The 21,300-nt window shown below is 38.8% G+C and overlaps 1 protein-coding gene across 5 annotated transcripts in view; it reads left to right on the top strand.

Moving 5' to 3' along the window:
* The window catches only part of SAMSN1 (SAM domain, SH3 domain and nuclear localization signals 1), a 153,538-nt gene that overhangs the window by 120,499 nt on the left and 11,739 nt on the right, over nt 1-21,300 (top strand). For all 5 annotated transcript variants that reach the window (XM_090121171.1, XM_090121176.1, XM_031612669.2 and 2 more), the window contains 4 exons: nt 15,762-15,833; nt 16,393-16,548; nt 18,577-18,697; nt 20,075-20,226. In XM_090121171.1, the coding sequence (XP_089977297.1) occupies nt 15,762-15,833; nt 16,393-16,548; nt 18,577-18,697; nt 20,075-20,226 (501 nt within the window). The remainder of the gene's footprint in view (nt 1-15,761; nt 15,834-16,392; nt 16,549-18,576; nt 18,698-20,074; nt 20,227-21,300) is intronic.

The following is a 21,300-nucleotide window of genomic DNA, read 5'->3' as shown; positions in this document are numbered from 1 at the left end:
ACTGAGCCTTCTTGTCTTTGTTTGGGAGCACACCTTGCAGTGTGACATCTGTATCCTAAGAAACTATTGCAGGCAGTTCTTTAGAAGGAATGTCATTTGGTTTTACATGACATTGGCTTTTATGTGTCCCACTTGCAGTTTTAGATTGATTTGTTAACAATTAATGTTTTAGGTGTTTTTTTTCATGGATTTGAAACATACTTTAATTAGTTTCTCCATAGATTTACATGTTTTTTAAGGATTAGGCTTGTTTATGTGGTATGTATTGTCTTCTGTTCATGTCTTAAAGGCAGGGAAGAAGTATAGTTAATATCTAGCTACATTATAGGTCAGGTGAAAAGATCACAATAGACCCTTGTAGATGAGCGTTGTTTTCCTGCCCTCTGAATACTTGCAAAATTAAGTTTTGGTTACTCTTCCAGAATAACATCTTCCTTAATGAATGGTATGATTTGAGGGACATGGTTTAGTACGCATGGTGGTAATGAATTGATGGTTGGACTAGATAATCTTAGAGGTCTTTTCCAACCTTAATGATTCTATGATTTATTTTTTTTCCTTTCACACAACTGGTTACTCATTCATGAATTCACTGCATGCTACTAAAATGCTAGTGTTATGGCTTCTCAAATCTGTGAATCTATGTGAATATAAAGTCTGTGAATATGGTGTATATATATATACACATATTGATTCACTGTGTGTATAAAGCAGGGATAAAAAGAGTCTAAACACTTGACTGATTGTCAGACTTGCATGATTTTGCTGCACTGACTTAGACTTCTTGTAAATTTTTATGCAAAAAATGCAAGGTTTTGGTGAAGCAGATCAGGATTTCTTTCTGCCTTAGTAATGTACTTTGAAACACTTCACCTACTGTAGTCCCATTTTTGCACAGAATTCTGTACACTTTCCACAATTACAATCTTTTGCTGAATGTGCTATTCACAGAAATGTCATGGAAGGAGACAGTTTCCCCCTCCTATAGATGAGAAATTTTAGTTTTTTGCAGCATATTTTGAAATATGCACTGTGCAAGCAATGCAAATACCTAACTTGCTCAATACAGAATTGAGTAACGTGGGGTGCAAGTCTTCACCTCCAAGCAGAAATTACAAAATTTCACAAGTGGTGACCCTGGATGGTTTCCTGGCTACCACTGTTCTGCGTAGGCAGTTTTTGACGTCTTCTTGTACGCACAGGGAGGGATGTCATCATCAGTGTGGAGGTCTTGGGCTGTCTCACCTCATCTTTAGGTGGCTGTTTCTGGATATAATAAAGGAGAAAGTCATCAGTCTAGATTATTCAGTGAAAATCTGTATTGCTGCCAGAGACCTGTGAACAGAACAACCAAAATATCTTTTTAGGCAGCTGAGTTTTGGAGATAGTGACCATTGGTCTGTATCCCATTTGTGGGAAGTTCCATGCATTATTCAAGTGTTACACCTAGATTTTATTTTTAATCCTCCTGTTTTTATTGTTTTTTTAATGTGAAATTACTTATGCCCATGAAGAGTATCTGGCATATGGTTATGCCCTTTGATAAAGATGGAAGAATACCATGTAAAGCTGATGCTGAAACCTTTCCCAGTCAATTCGCTGTCCCTGTACAAAGCTACTGCTAGTGGTGAAAAGGTGGCCAGTGGAACAATACAGATTCTCAGTATTTAACTGCCTGTTCTGTGTGTGCAATGCGTTTGCTTTATTATTTTGTTGCTTCAGAGACTTCTGCAGATGTGTTAGGTGCTATCTAGGCAAAACGAAACATCTTGAAACTCTTGGTGTTTGTTATTAAAACTTTGATACCTGTCCATTGCCATGAAGAACTGGTGTTGCAATTTTTCCTTAGACAGGAAGGACTTCTGTAGCACTGCAATCGTGCTCATAATTTCTATGCACATCTTGCAGCTTTTGTGTATGCATGTTTGTGCATATAGCTACTATATGATTTGTATGTAGCAGAAACTAAATATTCATTTGTGAGCAAAAAAATCTACACCACTTGTCATTCCAGAGAAAATGGGGAGATAAATGTTTTCAAAAGAAGCACGAGAAGGATTGTGATCCTTTGCTGACGTTTGTCCTTGTAGCTCCATGTACTGCTATGGGCCTGCACACATATATTTTACAGAAGCTGAAGGCCCAGGTAGCTGAATTATAAAGGATTAGTACCAATGCTTAAAAATACTCAGTCTAAAATAGAAGAAATTCAACCTTATCAAAGGGCTAACCTCTCTATTTCAAGCCTGTCCTCTCCCTAACCCACCTCTGTCTGTCCAGGTCCTGAAATGACTTTATATCATGGTGCAGGCTGAGCGCTTCCCATCGGCCCATCCACCACAGCTCTCTCTTGGTGCTTCACTTCAGCCCTCACTGTCCTTTTCCATCAGCTGAGATGTGACTTGGTTTACATGGTGCAGCCCCCTGGGCTGCACAGTTACCAGTGGGCAGCTGAGGTCATGCAGACAAGATCGAGCACCCAGCCTTGCAGTCGGTGCCCACATTGATAGCTGGAGTGCTGTGGGCAGAGCAGAGTATATTCCTTCTGCACTGCTGCAGCATAGGTAGGAGAGAGCTTCAGCAACACATTGCTGCCAGATATGTTTCAGCCAGGGCTTGGTACAGCCTGTCCCAGAGTGCTCACAGAGATGGGGAGAGAAGAGCGGCTCACTCAGAAGATGTCAAGGATCTCTAACATCACAGTGTATCTTCACTGCCCTTATGGCACTACAGATCTCTGTGCATCTGGGGAATAGCAGGAAGCAGGTTTAGAAAAATGGTAGGAAAAACATTCAAAGAAATTAAACATGGTCTCTCTGATGTGCTTCAGGCAGCATCATACAAATAAAACAGTGCTAAAAAAAAAAAAGAAAAAACATTTTGCAGCAAGGGTGCATTCCACTTTGTGCTGTTTAACACTTTTGACCAGGTGTAAATGAGACTGAAAGGTGCAAATAATCTGTAAAACATCCCTACACTGCACCGAGTACTTCACACAATGTAACGTTCTGGGCAGCAGGTTTTCTTTTGTCTCTTTCAAATTCCTGCACACACTGAAAACTTGAGAACTGCCTGATGATTCTTGGCTTTACTTCAAGCTGAAGCAAATAAGATTTTATGCCTTTTTTTTTTTTCTGGCTTGACTGAAGAAAGTCTGGTGTCATTATTTTACATGACAGATGATATATGTTTATGCTAAAGGTTTGAGACGTTTTTGTTTCCTTATTCCACTTTCAAATGTGCTTGATGCTTGGAACTCAGCTTACTTCTGGTGTAAGACAATTCAGGGTCAATGCTTGTGCATTTTGTTTAGGCAAAAATATGTCCAAGCTTCTAATTAAATCAATAATCTCTTACTGATGTGATAAACTATTATTTTCAACCTCGTAAGAAATTAGTGGGAAATCCAGTGGAAGGCAATTTTTATTTCCATTGTGTTTACACACATTACAATTTAAATGCGTGAACTGCACACATTTACTGTGCAACCTTATTCCCTAGTAGTATTTTTCATATCATTAGTTTTCCTTTTTATAAGCTTCACACAAAACCTTGCCTCCACTGAAATCCATGCACATTTTGGCCATAGACTTAATGAGGCCCGGATTTCCGTTTTGTATATATTCGTCACAGGAAGCCTAATCCCCAAAACACTTAAATGAATAAATTAGCTGTGATCCTGTTGATTTCTATGGGCTTTGTAATCTAAGTCGTGTTTATCACTTGCCTGTATTTGGAATCTGTAGTGCAGACAGATGCTATAAGCAAGTTTTTTGGTGCAGCTTTCTGAGACGATGGCTTATGCAGTACTCTGTACTGGGAAATACTTGAAGAGAAAATAGGAGATAGGTACAGCAAATCTAAAAGCCAAAAATAATTCAGCATATAATTATATCTTTTGTAGGACAAGATCTGCAGTGAATAGATTGCTCATTGCTAATGAATATTAACTAGGTTTTATCTTTGAGTGGTAAAAGCTGAAGGTTTTAATTTTATTTCAAAGGTAAGGACGGGCAGAGTTCTGAAAATATAGCAAGTTTAAAATTCTTTTCTTTCTCCCTGAAATTTGGAGTGTATAATAAATGAACCACTGCTAATGTCACAGATGCTAATTTTCACAGCCATGACTGAAGTGATGTTCGTTTCCATTTGCATTTCATTCTAACAATGATGCGAGACGATAAGCTGTTTTCACCATACTGCCCGCTGTGCAAATTTATGCTCATAGGCAAAGATGACACGTAGCTCTGTCATTAAAGGTCTTTACTCCATTGCCTCTTGAAGAAGGAGTGTTTGTCAAAATGCATTTTAACATCGTTAAATAAGCAGAAGCAGATGACAACATCTGGGGAGTAGTTTTAAGAATCTGGGTTGCAGTGGAAATACCTGTGGGCCTTTCTCAGGAAGTGTTCAGAGAAAGAAAAAATGATATGGTTATAACCATGTATGAGCAGGCGGGGAAAAAGGGATTGCAGGTGACACGTCAGAAGGTGTTTCCTGTCTCCCTCAGACTTCAGAAAAACAAGAACAAGGTTAGAGCTAACCTTGGGGTATTTTTCTTGCGCGAGTGGAAAGTTCTGCAACCATATTGCAGCTCCTCTCGTAACTGTTTTCTTTTTTTCCTTCTTTATATCCACATTTTATTTCTAACGATTGATTATCAGGAAAAAAGAAAAATCTTTTCCCTTTGCTCAGGCATGGAAAGCTTTTTTTCAGACCTTTTCTGTCCTAACATACACATTAGCATATCTCTTCTAATAAGAGTTTGAAATTCCTGGAATTTGATTTTCTCACTAAACATTAAGTAAGGGTCTAGGGTCTTTATGGTGAAACAAAAGCCATCTCTCTCCTCTTTCCCAGGAGGCTGATTAGGGTATACAGACCATATTTTGATGCTCAGATCAACATAAAGGTTCCTTTAGGACTCATGCAATTACTGAGTAGCTCTCATATAAAATAATAGAAAAGGCATCTTAGGCCTGTTCTTGTCCTGGCCTCTTTTGTGGCAGGGTTGCCTTACTATGGTACCTATAATGTGAAATTTGCTTATAGTGAAAAATACTGTAAGTTCTTTCTTTCTTTCTTTCTTTTTTTTTTTTTTTTCCAACCAAGCAATAGCATTTTAAGAAGCTTGTCCAAATTTCATTCTCCACACATTCCTGGAAACTCAACTCAATCACAACAGCTGTGACTGTACTCTCTGATAAGTGAGGTGGGACAAACACCAAGGTGATATAAATCAGTATTAGTTCCCTTCTAATTCTTTATTTATCTTTATTGAGCATTTGACTGCTTCAGTACTGTGTTTCTAGGAAACACAAAGTACTCAAAAGAAACACTGGCCAGGATACCCATCATTGCTTGTAAAAAGCAGTAGCTGTGTAAGGGCTGGATAGAGGATGTGGCCTAAAGTTCTTTGTAGATTTCAACGCTTCTAGTAATCTGTGTTTTGTATAAGTCCACAATGAAATAATCGTAAAGCTGCAGGCGTAAGCCATTTGTGGGTGGCTACAAACACTTAAACCAGAAGAATCAACCCCTTGCTGTGCAAATCTCTTGCAATACAGAATCACAGAAACATCAAGGTTGAAAAAGACCTACAAGATCATCCAGTCCAACCATCCACCTATCACCAAGAGTTCTCACTAAAGGTGTTCTCACCCACTCCAGGAAATGAAAATAAAAGTCTTCTGGGCCTCTGAAATCACAATATCCCTTAACTTTTATCTTCTGAAAGCTTATAAGAGTGACACTGGATTTATTTCAGTAGTTAGAAGTAGTTTTACTCATTTCCACAAATTAGCAATGTCAGTGGTTTTTGCTCTGGTCATTTTTCTGCTTGGTACCAAGCTACAGATTATATATGCTCTGAATATTTAGCAAGTCACACGTCCTCAGAACCATCATAATGGCAACCTTTGCTTGTACTTCAGTGAAGGAAGGAATTTGTGTGCATTTGCTTTGGTATTCCAGAGGAGGATGAAAGATCTCTTACCTTTTTCCCAAGTGAAATCTTTCCTGTATTTGCTTGCTCATGCAATTCTAGCTGTTTATATCTTATTATATTGGCACAGTGCACGTGCATAGTCTTCTTTCTTATTTTTTTTCCTCAAACTTGAGGTGAAGTTGCAGTCCTGAAAATGTCTGGAGCTTTTGAACTGCTTCTGTGAAGCTGCTTCTTTGACTATATGTATTGTACACCATACTGTCACTTTTTATTTGGTTTATTCCATGGATGCACAAAAAATTGGATGATTTCACTTGTTTGCAGACTTCAGGCTGCTTAGTTGCCAGTCCTAAGATCTGCTGACTTCTTTCTGGTTTGCTGAATGTCAGCAGTGAAAGATCTTTCATCACTAGCTTTGAGGCCAACAAGAAAGCCCTTCTCTGAGAAAAAGATCTAGTGATCCATCTAATGTTTGCACCTTCAGATCTTTTGAATGGAGTCTTAGTCCTTTTCCTACCCTTTTCTGTCTTAATCTCTTGTCTTCACAACAACAACCAAGTAACCCCACACTTGATTTCCACGAGATGCTAAAAGGTTACTTACTGAGAACTATAGGAAGTGGTGAGCTCCTCTACTTGGTCATGCTGATTACATCCAGAAGGAGCGGTAAGTTGGCTGTGCCTTCGGGTATGTTGACAGACAAGCAAGAGCTGGGGCCGATCTATATTAGCTTAGGTTTTCCCGCTGGGTTTCTAATGGCTTCTTCAGGGATAAGAAAAGCTCTGTAGAAGCATTGCTTGACGAGAAAAGCATGGAAAAGCTATGGTGCTGTCTCATATTTTCCCTCTGCTGTTGTGTTTAAGATTGAGATGGATCTTTGTAACTGTCAGCCTGCGGTAATAAGATAAAGAAATCAGCTTTGCTTTGGCAGCACAGCCAAACACAGATGCGTGAAGATGAGATGACAAAGTAACCAGGACAGCTGAATGAGTTTACAAAGCTTGACTCTCTGCTGCCTTCACCTGTGCAAAAAGGATTTTGAGTATTACCACTCATGAACTGCTTTCATTTTCCACAGCTGCACTATTTCTCTCATTCTTCTGTGTGTCTGCCTCCTTTTAAAGATCATATGTTAACTCCAACAACTGCTTCACAAAGCTGAAAAGGGGATATGGTTCAGTGATGTATGAACAGCTCAGAGACTGTGTAGTGAGTGCTTGAAATGACTGATAGTGACAGAGAGGTCATTCAGCTCTATCCACAAGTAGCTGGCAAGGCTCTGCTGACATTGTCTGTTGGTTGTATTTCCATGATTTTCTTTTTCTCTCTAATGGAGTTTATTTGGTTTTTTACTTGGTTTTTTACTTTTACTTGGTTACTGTTTCTTGCTAATTGTGTCTACGTGGGTAAAACATGTGAAAACTATTTGTTTCGGATTTTGGTTATTGTCTGAAGGAATGTAGAAAAGTAGACATTTCTACCATTCATGAAAGCTTACAGCCTTGTAGCTAATGCAATCCACTTTACAGTGATAGGCTAGATTTGAAGAGATTCAAGCATAGCTTTGAATTTGGACTTCATATAACCCCACAAAGCCTTTGCTGCTATCTGTGCCTTGGTGAGTATCTCTCAATTCTGCATGGTTTTCCTGGAGGGTGCAGAAGCTTAGCCTTAATTTTGTCCCGTATTAGAATGAAAAGAAAAACAAAAACAAAAAAAAATCCAAAAACCACTCCAAATGTTTGATGGATTTGTTTTTTATGTAATGAAATTTCAGTTTTCCACTGAGCTGTGCTCACAATCACCCAACTGCCAGATACACCCAACAGAGATAATCAAATAGAGAAAGGGGAATTGATGATACCAGATGAGTACTATTTGCCATAACCAGTGCTTGCAATGAGCTGTTGATTGCATTCATTCCTATCTGGTATTAAAATGACCTGAACAGAATCATGATACTATCTTGCCTTGAGAGACTAGACATTTTTACCCACCCTAGGACTGCAGTGGTAAAACTTACACTACAAAGAATACCCAGAATCTACATATCTCATACACTAAGACAATGCTAAATCAATAGGAAAATCTGAGTTGGAAACAGTTTTTCAGCTTATTTACTCATTCAAAACAACAACAACAACAAAAGTATTGAATTTATTTATTTACACTCAAAATTCTAATAAGCATGCCACAGATTCCCAAGCACGTCGTCTGCAAGCTTGTCTAGTTCTTGAAGCCTGTGAGGCTGTAATGAAATGCTAATCGTACTTTATTCAAGTGGACAATAAAAATAACTTTGGCCAATTGATGGCAATAAGCCATGCTGGAGTTCAGCCTTCTGACAAGGGAGGTTATATGAAGGGAAAAAAAAAATTGGTGACACTGGTCATCATTTTAAAAGAGTCAAAAGGTAACCCACTGTAATGAGAAAAGTCTTTTCTCTGATTTTAATTGTTCTCCAAGATAAAACTAATATAAATAAATGGACATATAGTTTTGATGAAACAGTAAAATTCACAGTGACTGATGATAGATACTACACTGTGTTTTGCTTCTCCACTGCACTGCATCTCCATTAAGGTAATTTCAGCTAATCTCACTACGGGTTCATTAATCAAGTGTAGTCAGGATGTCTGAAGGGAGATAATGAGGGGGTAGAAGATGACCTATTGTTGGGATCTTATTCTTCAGTAGTTAGTTTGTTTCTCATGTCTCATAATACATGTATACTGATAAATAAGTTCAAGTTGCAATTAGTGGTCGTAACAGATGACTAAAATATCTTTATTTACTTGCAAGTTTAAAATGATTCCGTAAACACATCAATTAACTTTGTGTTCTCCTTTATATTACATGCCTATACAAATTTCCAGCTGGCAGCATCAGTTGACAATGAAATGGAAAGAAGCTGGACCAGAAACATTTTAAAATTTCCCCCCTTTTAGTGAAAGGTGCAAGCATTGATGGAGCCTAACTGCCAAAGTCCTTAATCTTTTCCTCTAAGCGCTAGCATCCTAAATCCATACTGCAGTATCAGCAGTCTCTTAGTGACTTCCAAAATTTCTCCTCTAAAGAACCTAAGAAAAGATTTGTTCATTTTTTACTCATTTTTTACTCATTTAGGATTATATACTGTATATCTGCCTCACATAAAGCTGTCGCTATATTACTCAAAAAAAAAAAAAAAAAGTTTAGGTTCCAAGAGCCCAGTGGGGCTGGAGTCTGCTGAAGATGGGAATGTTTATAAGCTCTGTGATATTAACTGCAGCACTCAACCTCAGGTGACATAAAGCATGCAAAAAAGAACTTTCTGTCAGTTTTATTATTTCTAAAAAGGTTCCCCTTGAAAGAGAAGAGTGACCTTGCTCTGCTGAGCTGACATATGCCACTGAATTAATGGCTAAGCTTTGCTGTAGGGAAGCTTGCAGAAACATTACAACTCCAATGGCTGACTTTGCTGTGAACATTAATCAGAGGAACCAACATGATGTATCAAACACTCATTTAAAAGTAATAAAAACTAACTCCCTTTCCTCCCTCCCTGCCCCCCAAGTTTCTTAGAATTAGCTTATTGTTGGTCATTACCTGTTGTCAAGGGTAAGGCTGCAGGACTGCAGTAAAACTTGTACAAGGGCTTTCAAAAGTTTGCTTACTCTTCAAAAAAACAAATGAGCTTTCGGGATGGTCAGATTTAACCGTGACTTAGAGGTCATTTTTTCATCTTGTTCCCCTTTGGAAGGTCATCTGAAGGAATACTCCAACTGCAGGAGCTTTTGTGATCACTGCACATAGCAGACTCCTACCTCTGGGAGGGACACTGGCCAAGCACCCACCCCACATCGTGTGCAGGATAGGGCTCCCTAGGAGTTGGCTCCCTGGGTATTCCTCAGCTCCTCTTTTGGCAGTTATCTTTCATCTTCTCCTAAAGCCCGTCTTGCAAACACACATGTGAGTAATTCCTCTCACAAGAGAAATCAAACGGAACCCTATAAGGTCAGGGCCTGGATAACGCACAGCATTAATAAAATCATCCTGTATATGGAAGTAGAGACGGGCGTTAAATTGAAATAAGGTAATTTGTTTTTAAAATACAAAAATTTGCATGTGAATTTCTCTGATTCGGGAGGAGGAAGGTTCAGGATAGGAAAAAAGAAAGTTATTTAAGGGATTGTATTATTACATTATTTAAGGGATTACAGACCAAAGCCTGCTATGCTTACCCAGAGTTTAACCCCTCTTTGCTCAGGCAGTGCTGCTCCCCTTTGCTGCAGTCAGGGCTTATGGAAGGTGGATTCCAGGCTTTCGTGTCTCTGCCCACATGCAAGTGAAAGGTAGAAAGGGATAATGGTGCAGGAGAGGCGCACATCATGCCAAGTCCTTAACTGTCACTTTCACAGCTCCTCTGAGTTTGTCACACATCCTTAACCTTCTTTTAAAGTCATTTTCTTTTCATGGTTTTGTGTGCCACTGAAAGTCACTTTTAATTAAATGTCATATAAATAATAAAGTCTTAATTACATAATTATTGGAGATACCCATGTGCACGCTCCCAGGGTTGGACAGCTTGCCAGCAGAGCACTTGAAGTGCCTTTTCTCAATGGGATCTGAGAGCGCTCTGCAGCAGTGCTGCTCGTTAACATGCAGGGCCTGTGTGCATTTAAAGGAAGATGCAGGCCCCTTCACTTCCCCTTGCACATTTTGCAAAACTTGGCTGCAAACAGACCATTCTTAGTGCTGCGATCGACATTTCTTAAATCACTTCCTCATTTTGTTCCTCACAAACCAGTTTCACCAGCAGAAGTGGTGAAAATCACTCCTTTTTTGCTCAGCCCCTCTGTGCATCTTGCCCCTTCCCAAGGAAAACTTACAAGGACAGAGCTGACCCTGTGAACTGTTGCACTCTTGTTTACCCTCATCAACAGCAGCTCAGCCCCAGCTCTATGCCCCATACCCACATCCTCAGGACCCGGCCTCTGATATCACTGGAGAGCTGGTGTTTGGGTAGAAGCCCTGACAAATGGATCACCAGCTTTGGTGCACTGTCAGTTCAGGCTGGAGAGGCCAAGACTGGTACCCATCAGAGGTCTTGATAAAACAGCTGCTTGGTGTTTGCTTCCAAGAGTGAAATGTGTTGACCTGGGAGAGCATTAAGTACGATTGATTTGTTGTTTTAAACAGCTTTTATTTTCCAGTCATTTTCTGCCATTAAAATTAGGGTTTTTGCTCTGAAGTTCCAAGGTAGCAGCCTTGCTCTAAGCCCGCTCTGCTTTCTTTTCTCCCCACCTCCATGCAGGAGCAGAATACCAGACCACATTAACAACCAGAGTCTTTTATGGAGTCGTTTTTAAGCCAGTTAAAAATGCCATTTCAGTAGATTGCCCTATTTGAGTTAGCAGGAACAAGCTGTATCTTTTTTATTGCTTTTGACTGGCCAAGTACAAGGTTTAGGCCATGTTTCGTGTTGACTATAAAGTTATATTAATAGCCTGGTTAGTGGTCAGATGTTCTATATGTGTAACTAATGTGTAAATAGGAAAGATGTCTGAGGTAGAGAGGTCATTATGTCTCTTTTTTTTTACTTCTTTATTACACTTCTGAGTTACTAAATCTTGTATGCAAATTCCCATTCTCTATAAAGAAGTGAGAAGGGCTCTTGGTAGTGGTGGTGGTTTGTGTTTTGTTGTGTTTTTTTTTTTTTTCTTTCTTCAGAACATCCTGAAAGCAGAAATTTACAGCCTTGCTTTCAGGGAATGTAGGAGACAATTTTCTTTGATTATCTGTGATGGAAGTAAGATAAGGTAGCATAGTGATTATATTCACCCCTATGTTGATGGCTCTTAATTTCATTCCCAGCATAGTCCCCTGATTGTGAAGGGACTAGTAGCATGAGGGAACAGGTGAACTGAATCAGATCCTAAGCTCCACTTATCTTCATTGATCCAAGAAGCAAGTGATTGTCCTCCTGGGAACTGCTGTGGCTCCTTATGAGCAGAGAGGGTGTTTGAGGCAAGTGAGGAAACCTGCAACAGGCTGAAGTCTCTCTCAGCAACTGCTTTTGCCCCTTTACAGCTTACATGTTCTGAGTAGTCTAGGGATGAATGGAAGCTAAAAATGAAAATGCTTGGAGAAATCTGAAGAGACTTACTTATGTAAGAGGGCCAGTACAAAGCCATTGCATCATGCTGAACTTAAATTCTATTTTCAGTGAGACTTGAAGCAAAAAATAAAGAGCCAGAATTTCTCACAGTGGGGAACCAGATTTCTGAGCAGCATAAATTGTCCAAAGGAAAATATGAGATGAATATTACCCATAATGATTACTTAGCAGGATGTCTTCTGTCAGCTTGGGTTCGAAGGTTGTCCTTTGACAAGAACTACCTGACTTCTGTGATGATTTGCTCCACAATGGAAGGATGCATTCACAGAATCATAGAATCACAGAATTGTTTGAGTTGGAACGGACCCTTAAAGGTCTTCTAGTTCAACTCCACTGCAATGAAAACGGACACCTACAGCTAGATCAGGTTGCTTGGAGCCCCGTTCAACCTGACCTTGAATGTTCTATAATATGAAGACATGATTTTCAGAACCTCTTATTGCTGCTTTTCTATTTGTGTACTGCACAGTTTTCTGGGGAAAATTACTAACTATTTGCAGAGAAAACAGATCACAAACTGCAGACTGTCCAAATTAAAATCAACAGCAATTAGATGCCATTTACCTCTTATTAGATGCTGTTTACCTCTTTTAAAATTATTATCTAAAGTTCCTGGATATCAGAGAAGTAAATATATTGGAAAGGACAGAAGACTGATTTGAAATACTGAAACACCTTTGACATTTTCCATTATGCTAACAAGGTATACCAGGGAGACAAGGATAAGGATTAGAGCTTTGACTTCTAGAAATTAGTTGATTGGTTGTTGTGTGGAAAACAAATGTGTTCTTTCATCAGGTCCCTGCCCATGCCTCCATTAGATTTTACTGAGCAAATCTGTATTTGCTTAATGTATCCATTGGTAGATCTTCCATGAGTCCAGCCAGTAAAGTCAATTGATCTTGTAGGATGCTGAACATTGGTATCAAAAGTCAATGCATATTTTCTCCTAGTAGCTTTGCATTTACTTTAAAACTCCCTGCAGTTGGAAATAAGGCCTGGTGGTATCTTTACAGGGTTGGTGTTCCCAGACATTAATGCAGTGACTGAAACTACTGAAAGTCACTGTCCTGCTCCCCAGCAGCCCGTAGCTCCTAAATCAGCCTTTTGTTATCAGTATAATGGGGTTGAATACATTTTTAAAAGGTGGTAGCTATTGATTACTTAATGGAAAAAGTTAGTATAGAGAAGTGCTGAAGCAGCCCTATTTCGTACTCTCCAGTGCAACGAGACCATTATCTAGAAGAGTGGAAATCATCCTGTAACCCTTATTAATATTTAAAAGGGATGAAGCAACACTGAAGTATACTACAAAATAGCCCCAGGCTTCTGCCCGTGTAGGATATAAGGTTGTTTCAGGGGTCAAAAAAAGAATAACTGATTTCCCTGTGCTCAGGCTGTTTATAGGTAAGATCAACAATAAACAATGTTTTTCCTCTTGTTCCTTTTAAAGTATTTGCAGCACATCTGCACTTTAATATACAGTTATTCCTACTAGACATCTTCAAGTGATTGAATGCAACAGAAAGGTCAGTGTATGTTTAGAGATCACTGTGTGAGGGAGACGATTTTATACTTCCCCAATATTGCTGTGAATCCCAGCCTCCTGCTTCGTGCTTCAGGGCACATTTGGCTGGGTTGACAAGCCAGTGAAAGGTGTTAATCCTGTCTAATAGAACCATAATCCTTGGGGCTGTGTTTTCGTATCATACTATTGAGCTAACCCCCTTGTCACAGGATATTGTTAATCTAGTGAATAGTAAAGTTCTACATGGAAATTTTAGATGAAATGAAGGTGTACAGTCTAAATTGCCCTTTTCAATTTCATGGGGTAAAAACAAACAAACAAACAAATAAACCACAGTGTTTAGCCAGCAAAAATTCCTTGGGAGATTACAGTCAATTAAGAGGAGAGCTGTGTGGTTTTCCTTTTCCTTTTTTTTTTTTTTTACCTCCAGTCCAGTGAATAATAAATGCCATTTGTCCAAAAATATTCACAAATCTGGGTCAACCTCTACAAATAACCTTTGGCTTGAAATATTTTCCAGGTCAGATTGGCCCCAGAAATGTTAGTGAAAAAAAAAAAAAAAAAGATGAAAAAAAGAGATGTAAGGTATTATTTCTTTTTCTCTTAAGCTCCAGTGGTTGAAACATGAACCCAAAATGTGGATCCTCTCCTATTTTGTTGTGCTTGGGTCTCTGCCCTTGTTATGTTCAAATTGGAACAGTGGGGAGTTTTTACTTTCAGCTGTGCTTCAGGAGAGGCAAATTTTTTCCTCTCAAATACAGACAAAATATTCTCACTTGGCCTCCCATAGCTTTTCTTCATCTTATTGTTTTTCCCCTCTGGTAACTATTTTTAGTTTAAAAGTGACTGTGTGTAAGCGATAAAGAAGCTAATATGGATAGTAACCCTGTGATTTATGAGCAGGGACAGAATAAGATGGAGTCCTTCCTGGCTGGAAATACCCAGGGGAGGTACACGTGTGCTCTGCATTGCTGGTATCATTTGGATGAACTCCTTCCTTAAGACCACAGTTGTGAAGCCTGAATGCCAGCTCATCACCCTGCACGGCATTGGGAGTATGACAGCATTACCGATGAGTCCCTCAGAGGACTAAATGCTGCCAGAAAGGAGAGTGTCAGGAGGCAGAGCAGCAAACGGCAGCTTGGTGTCTGTGGGCAGAGCTGGCACTCACGAAGCTGCCAGAAGCTGAAATTGTAATTTGGATGTCAGCTCAAAAAGGTCCCTTCCTTACAGGAAAGTCTGTAACCAGACAGTCTGAAAACACTTACTAAATCTTTCAAGATATAGTCTCTTTGTATGTTACTGTTTAGTTTTTACCCCTAGAAGGAATTTTGAGTGTTCAGAAATCAACAGAAATGATATTGCATATTATATGATAGTAAATCCTCTTTGAGAAATCTGATGCCCCATTAAAAGCTAAGTATGCAAGAGTGAAGAGTTCTAAAAAATGGATTTGCTCTAGATTTAGCTTTGAGTATTAGTGAAGATGTAAAAACAGACTGTTAAAACACTGTGTAGTTGGTAAACTCTGGCTGTTATTAGGGCCACACTTAAACGGACTTCTGACATATCAGCAACAAAAGTGTGTGGCCTGATTATTCTGCTACTCTCCCACAACATGTCTTTCAGCCAAAACACATTCCTGCTACTCAGCAGTCCTTGCCAATTCCTGTTGGTGAAGAAGCCTGGACATGCTTCCCAGCCACAACCATAAACTTTAACAATGGTTTTCACCACCATAACCAGCTCTATGGCTCCTCTTGTACTTATGCAAGTAGGGATTTTTTCTGAGCTCACAGACAGCTATCTAACCCAGAAGCTTCTCATAAATATCTGCATATAATTAATGTGGAATGGATGAACAGAACTCAAATCACACCCATTATCTAATTTGTATTTGAAGTAGCATTGTTCCTCTGATTCATTTTTCTGCTTCCAGCAGTACAGCCATAATTCTTTTCCCTGCAGTTACCTCCTAGTTTGTTTCTGCTGGATGTAGCAGCTCACGGTCAACTGACTTGGGAGGAATTTTTAACATAAATGAGTGACTTGGAGATAGTATTTAAGTCTTCATAACAGAGCAAATTACCAACAGTGAGTCAAGGTTTGTCTTCTTCTCTTTGCAGCGCACAAGTAGTTTTGGAAGCTTTGACCGTTTCAGATATCACTCAGTATCAAAGACGGATGATTCAGCTGAGGTCTGTATCACACAAAGTTTTGCTTTCTTCAGTTCTCTTTCCCATGACAATTGTACAAAAACTCTGGGTAACCACTGTGTGAATTTAACACTGGGAGAACTTTGCTGGTGTACCTTGGTCTGTCTGGATGATTGAGTTCTTGCCAAAATGAACAAGAGAATCACATTTTAACATTGCTGCTTCAATGTGAATATCAGAAGCAACTTTTCAAAAAGGCAAAAGTGCTTTTCAGATTGGTGTATTCCCAAAGTAACCTGGATACAGCCCACAGATGTGTCATTTTTGTTTTAAGCAACCTACATAAATCCCCACAATAGTTGTTCAGATGAAAGACAATAAACAAAAGGAAACAACATTTCCTAGCATAAAATGTATTTTCTTTCTAACATTCACAGTGGTGTGCTGCAAACACAGTTTTAGTATTCCCCAATAAAATGGCCGTGATTGACTTTTGTCATCTTAATTGCATTGGTGTCCTTAAAATTTTTCTGTAATTCTTGTTTTTCTGCACCAAATTTTATTTTCATGGTATGTTGCATACATTTTTACTTCAAATCAGGTGTCTGAGTTGGAGACTGTAAGTGACATTGGAGACGCAGCACAAACCAAAGCAGCATATAATGGAAGAAGCTTGGGTAAGAAGATGAGAGCCATATCCCTTACCATGAAGAAAAAGATGGGTAAAAAGTACATCAAGGCACTCTCTGAGGAGATGGTAATTACAGCTTAAGAATCTTTAATAATACACACAAGGTGAAAATGTTATGTGCATTTTACTTAGTCATGCTTCAGGCAGCTATTGGTCATGAGACTCCATGAAAACATGGTTACAAGTACTGAATTAAAAGCTTTTAGTATATAGCTTCCTTCCCCATGCATGCTCACTTACAAACACATGCACAGATACCATTACAGCATCACATGGTAAGAATCAAGTTAGACAGAGGATTTTTATATCACTGAATTTTGCTTTGCCATCATGGAACATTTGTGTAAGCACCACAAAAAAATCTTTTAATATGGAAACAGGGAACTACTGGACGAACTTAGTCTGATAATCAACCTGTACAAAAAATTTCATTAGGAGAATTAATTTTCAAATACAATTTTTTTTTCCAAAGTCCATTTTATAGAGGTCAGCCAGCATCGTACAGTATGACAACAGATTTGACTTATCTGCTTTTACCTTATTTAATCCAAGTGAAGCTATCTTCATTAAACATAAAAACATTGTCTATTTCACACATATCTCGTGTCTTTCAGTTCTGAATTTTAAAGCACAGAAGGAAAAATGAAATGCCCCTAAAAAATCTAGCTGATCTGCACCCTATCTAATACATGGGTCAACATCAAATAACAAGGGAAAACAAGCAAAATACTTCACAAATTAAAAAAAAAAAATGTGTTGAACAGGATATTGTTAGGCAGTTTTAGAGGTCAAAGACCAGGGTTCATAATTCACTTGCTTAGTTGTTATTTATTTATTTATTTATTTATTTATTTATTTATTTTTGCTAAAATTCTGCAGGTTGCAATCCATGAATTTTATAGTATAGAAAAGAAAAATTAGAATTGTGACATTTAACTTCCAGACATTTCCAGCAACTATTCACATGATAGGAATTCAATGAATTGTATGGCTGGACACACATCTACTGTGATCTTCATTCCTGCAGTAGATGGTGACAATCAATACTGGTCCACTGATTAATTGATGGCTTGTGCTGATGATTGGTGTAACAAACCCTGTCCTTGCTGAAAACCATTAGTCTTTCATTTCAGTGCTATGCCTTGTATATACCTGCACCTGTCTCTTCCTCATACCTGCTTGGCTCCATCCAAATGGACTCCACCAGTAAACTGATGAATGATTAACATGTTCCAAGTATGATGTAACATTTTAAGTATTGCATGATCTTTCAGTTGCATGAAGATATTACATACGTTGACAATGTGGTGCAATCTGCTAAAGGAAGTCCTACTTTTGAAAGCTCATTATTATTTCACTTAGCTGTTACATCATCCCTAACTTAGCTGTGATTGAAATACGGACCTTCTTGTTTTAAATTCCTTAAGAGTATAAGCTGTGATTTCTGAAGCGTGATTTAATGTTACGAACTCCAGGGACCAATTTCATACATCATTAGATTTTGTAAGAGAAACATGCATCTGTTAATTCTGGAATGCCCTGGATTTTGAGGCAAGCGTATAGGTTGAGCAAGGTAGGGAGCATGGTGCTAAAGCACTGATGCCGTATGTGCATGCAGACTGTCTCTGAAATGCCCTTGCTTAGGTGCCAGCACACCTCGAAGTGCCCACGATTTTCAGAAGTTCAACGCAATCCATAGATGTCTCAGCTCGCCCTTCATTATGAGCTTACAGAATTAATCTTCGTACTTCTTCTTCAGAGACAATTAGAAAAACCATCTTATCTGTCTACCTGTAAATTTCTCATTATAAGCCTTTGTGCTGCTGTCATATATTGCATCTTCTTAGATGCAGAATTACTTGAACAGAAATGAAATTGAATGGGGCAGAGAAGAGACAAGTGCTGCTACTGGGCATCCTTGCTACTGGATAGATTGGTACTGGACAGATATCCAGACATTAACTTCTTAATAAAATGGTTCTTAATGAAATGTAATTATGATTAAATCCTCAAGTGCAGTGACGATTGAAAAGGAAAATAAAATTTTCTAAAGTACATCTCTTGGTGGTTAACAGCTGATTCTTTTTGTTAAAGAATGAAGAAGGAAAAGATGACAGTGATCCTGGTGGTGGAATACACACTGAGAAGGTCTCCCTGAAAGCCAGTGACTCTATGGAAAGTCTCTATAGTCTAAACAGTGGCCAGAGCTCATCTAGTAAGTACAAGATATCCAGACTTCTTAGTCACAGCTTCAATATGGTTATTTCTGAATTCTGAGGTATCAGAGCCAGTGATTAAAAATGTGATACTAGTGCACTCTTCAGTCTGGCAGACAAAAGTATAATCTGATCAAACGGGTGGCAGCTAAGGAAGAAATTCCTGAAATAAACTGAGTGTTTTTAGGAGTTGGAGATATTATTATTATTATTATTTTTAAACTACATGGATTATAGGGAATGATACAGGTATATATGCCAGGAATGTTTTTGAGGGCTAGCACTGCTGGAGTGCTGGCACCCACAGAGTTACAAATCTTGAGTGTAGCCACAGAAGCATTTTCTCTGACAGTAGTGGCTATGAGCTCATTCTTCACTCTGCAGATGTGAGACAGACAATGTGAGAAATAGTCTGAGGTGAAGAGTGATGAGAGCCTGAGCTGGTGGTTTCAGATCATGATGTTGACACAATCTGCTTCTCTGCAAATCCACTAAATCCTGTGCCCCAGCAGAGCTGTTGGAGCCTCTGATGAGAAGTGGAGCTCACCTCCACCTGTCTATCCATTGCTCAAATGTGGACAGTCATTGGGCAAGTCCATGGTGACATTGCTACACCATCACTGCAGGCTTCATGTGGGCCACAGGAGCCCTGAGTTGCAGTCCCAGCCATTTGCACTTAGTCTTTTATCTGGCCCTGAGACAGAGCTGTACACTTAAGCAATCACTTCAGACAAAACCATTTTTATAATCATTTTATATGATGTGATTTGTGAAAATTGTATATGAGAGTTTACTTCCAACATACTGCTGCTCTTATCTAAAAACATATTTGGATGGGATATTGCAGAGCTTGCTCAAATTTGCTTGAATTACTCTGCTGATATTTTATTGCTCAACTTGGATAAAATGACGGGCAGAAATGTTGATAAGATTAAAATTTCCCTCTGCAATGCAGGTTCCTTTGGTGCTTTAGCTCGCTCTATAATGAAATAAAATAACTTCTACACTACTTGTTTTCATTCCTCTCAATAAACAGGAGAAGTTCAGCAGAATTAATTCTCTAAATTGCACATTTAGAGTACATGATATTTATCTGCAGAGTAATATTTTAAAAAATCTGTATATGTAAAATGTATAATCTATTAGTATCATCACCAGAAAAAGATTATTGGAGGGAAGATGTTAATGAATGATCTCCAACTAGTCTCTTACAGTATGTTTTTTTTTCATGTATTTTGCCTGGAATGTGTCAAAACCATGTGAAGTATGTTCTTTTTAATCCTGTGCCTTTAAAAACTTCCCTCTCTGCTGCCATACAGAACGGAATGTCTGCAGTTAGTGCAGGCGATCTCAATTTCCACTTGAATCTCTTTAAGGTGGGGTGACCAGCTGCTCTGATGGAACAAGCAACAGGGATAGCCTCCGGTTTGATGATGAAGTCCCTTACAGTGGGCCATTCTGTGGCCGAGCCAAAGTGCACACTGACTTCACACCAAGTCCTTATGACACGGACTCTCTGAAAATTAAGGTAAGACAACCATCAGGATTTCTCCTTTTCTGGTGAGAGTATCAGAGATGCACGTTTTATGTGTGAGAACACGTTTCCTAAAACATTTTTAACTGCTAAGCACATGTATCATTCTAAAAGCAGAACAGATCTGCTTCTGCTGAGCTTCTATAATGACTTAGTTCTGACAGCAAAGTTTTTAAGGCATAGATTCAGTAGGTACCTCACCATGACTTTCCTCAGGTAAAATTCATGTTGCTCCCTATATACTAGGAGATCTGGAGGAAGAAAAACATGAATCTCATGGCATGTGAAGTTTCTTCCCCAGCTAGGATGTCTCAAAATCATGGTGGTACTCATTGACTTTAATGCAAACAGCCCACCTTTCTACTAGGCCTTCATTTAAGCATACTTTTGAACTATGGATTTTCTCTGGCTCTGATATCATGGCAGAGGTGTCCAGAATGAGGGAGTGGGAAAAAAGAGATCCAGATACGTGAACAGTACCAAGAAGATCCAGCTTTTTTCTTCTTCATCCATGCACAGATACAATCAGTAACATTACTGTTCAAACTATGCACAGCTATGTAATCTGAACATCTTTCTTTTCTCTCTGTAAACACCTTCATACCAAGACTGCATCCACACTTTAGCATCTTTTTCTCCATAGCCTCTTGTCCAGATCTTCATTCATACCTCACTGCAGTCTTCTTTTCCTCTCAGGCCTATATTACAACAATTGCTCAGCAAATACTTGCAGTTTTCACCACATGCCCTCCACTTTCACACATGCCCATGGCCTTTCTTTCAGAACAGTTTAATAGTTCATGAAACAGTAAATTTCTGCTGTCTTATCTAGTTTACTTTTAAAATCAATGGGGTAGTGTATTTTATAATTATAAGCTAATACTTAGGGTTGAAATGCCCTAAGAATATCACAATAAATTCCAGTACCCTGAATCTGAATTCAGATGGCATCTACAGCTTGCCTTAAAGTCATCACCTAATCCTGATCTGTTTCCACATCTAAAGTTCCTGAGCACTATATAAATAAGTAGAGCAATGTATGTGCTTATAGATCTTTAAACAAATGTT

This window comes from Phasianus colchicus, chromosome 1 (assembly GCF_987193195.1).
Source record: "Phasianus colchicus chromosome 1, bPhaCol1.hap1.1, whole genome shotgun sequence".
In the NCBI taxonomy this organism is placed as follows: Eukaryota; Metazoa; Chordata; class Aves; order Galliformes; family Phasianidae; genus Phasianus; species Phasianus colchicus.
The sequence above is the reverse complement of the archived record's forward strand: the minus strand, read 5'-3'. Positions and strand labels throughout refer to the sequence as shown.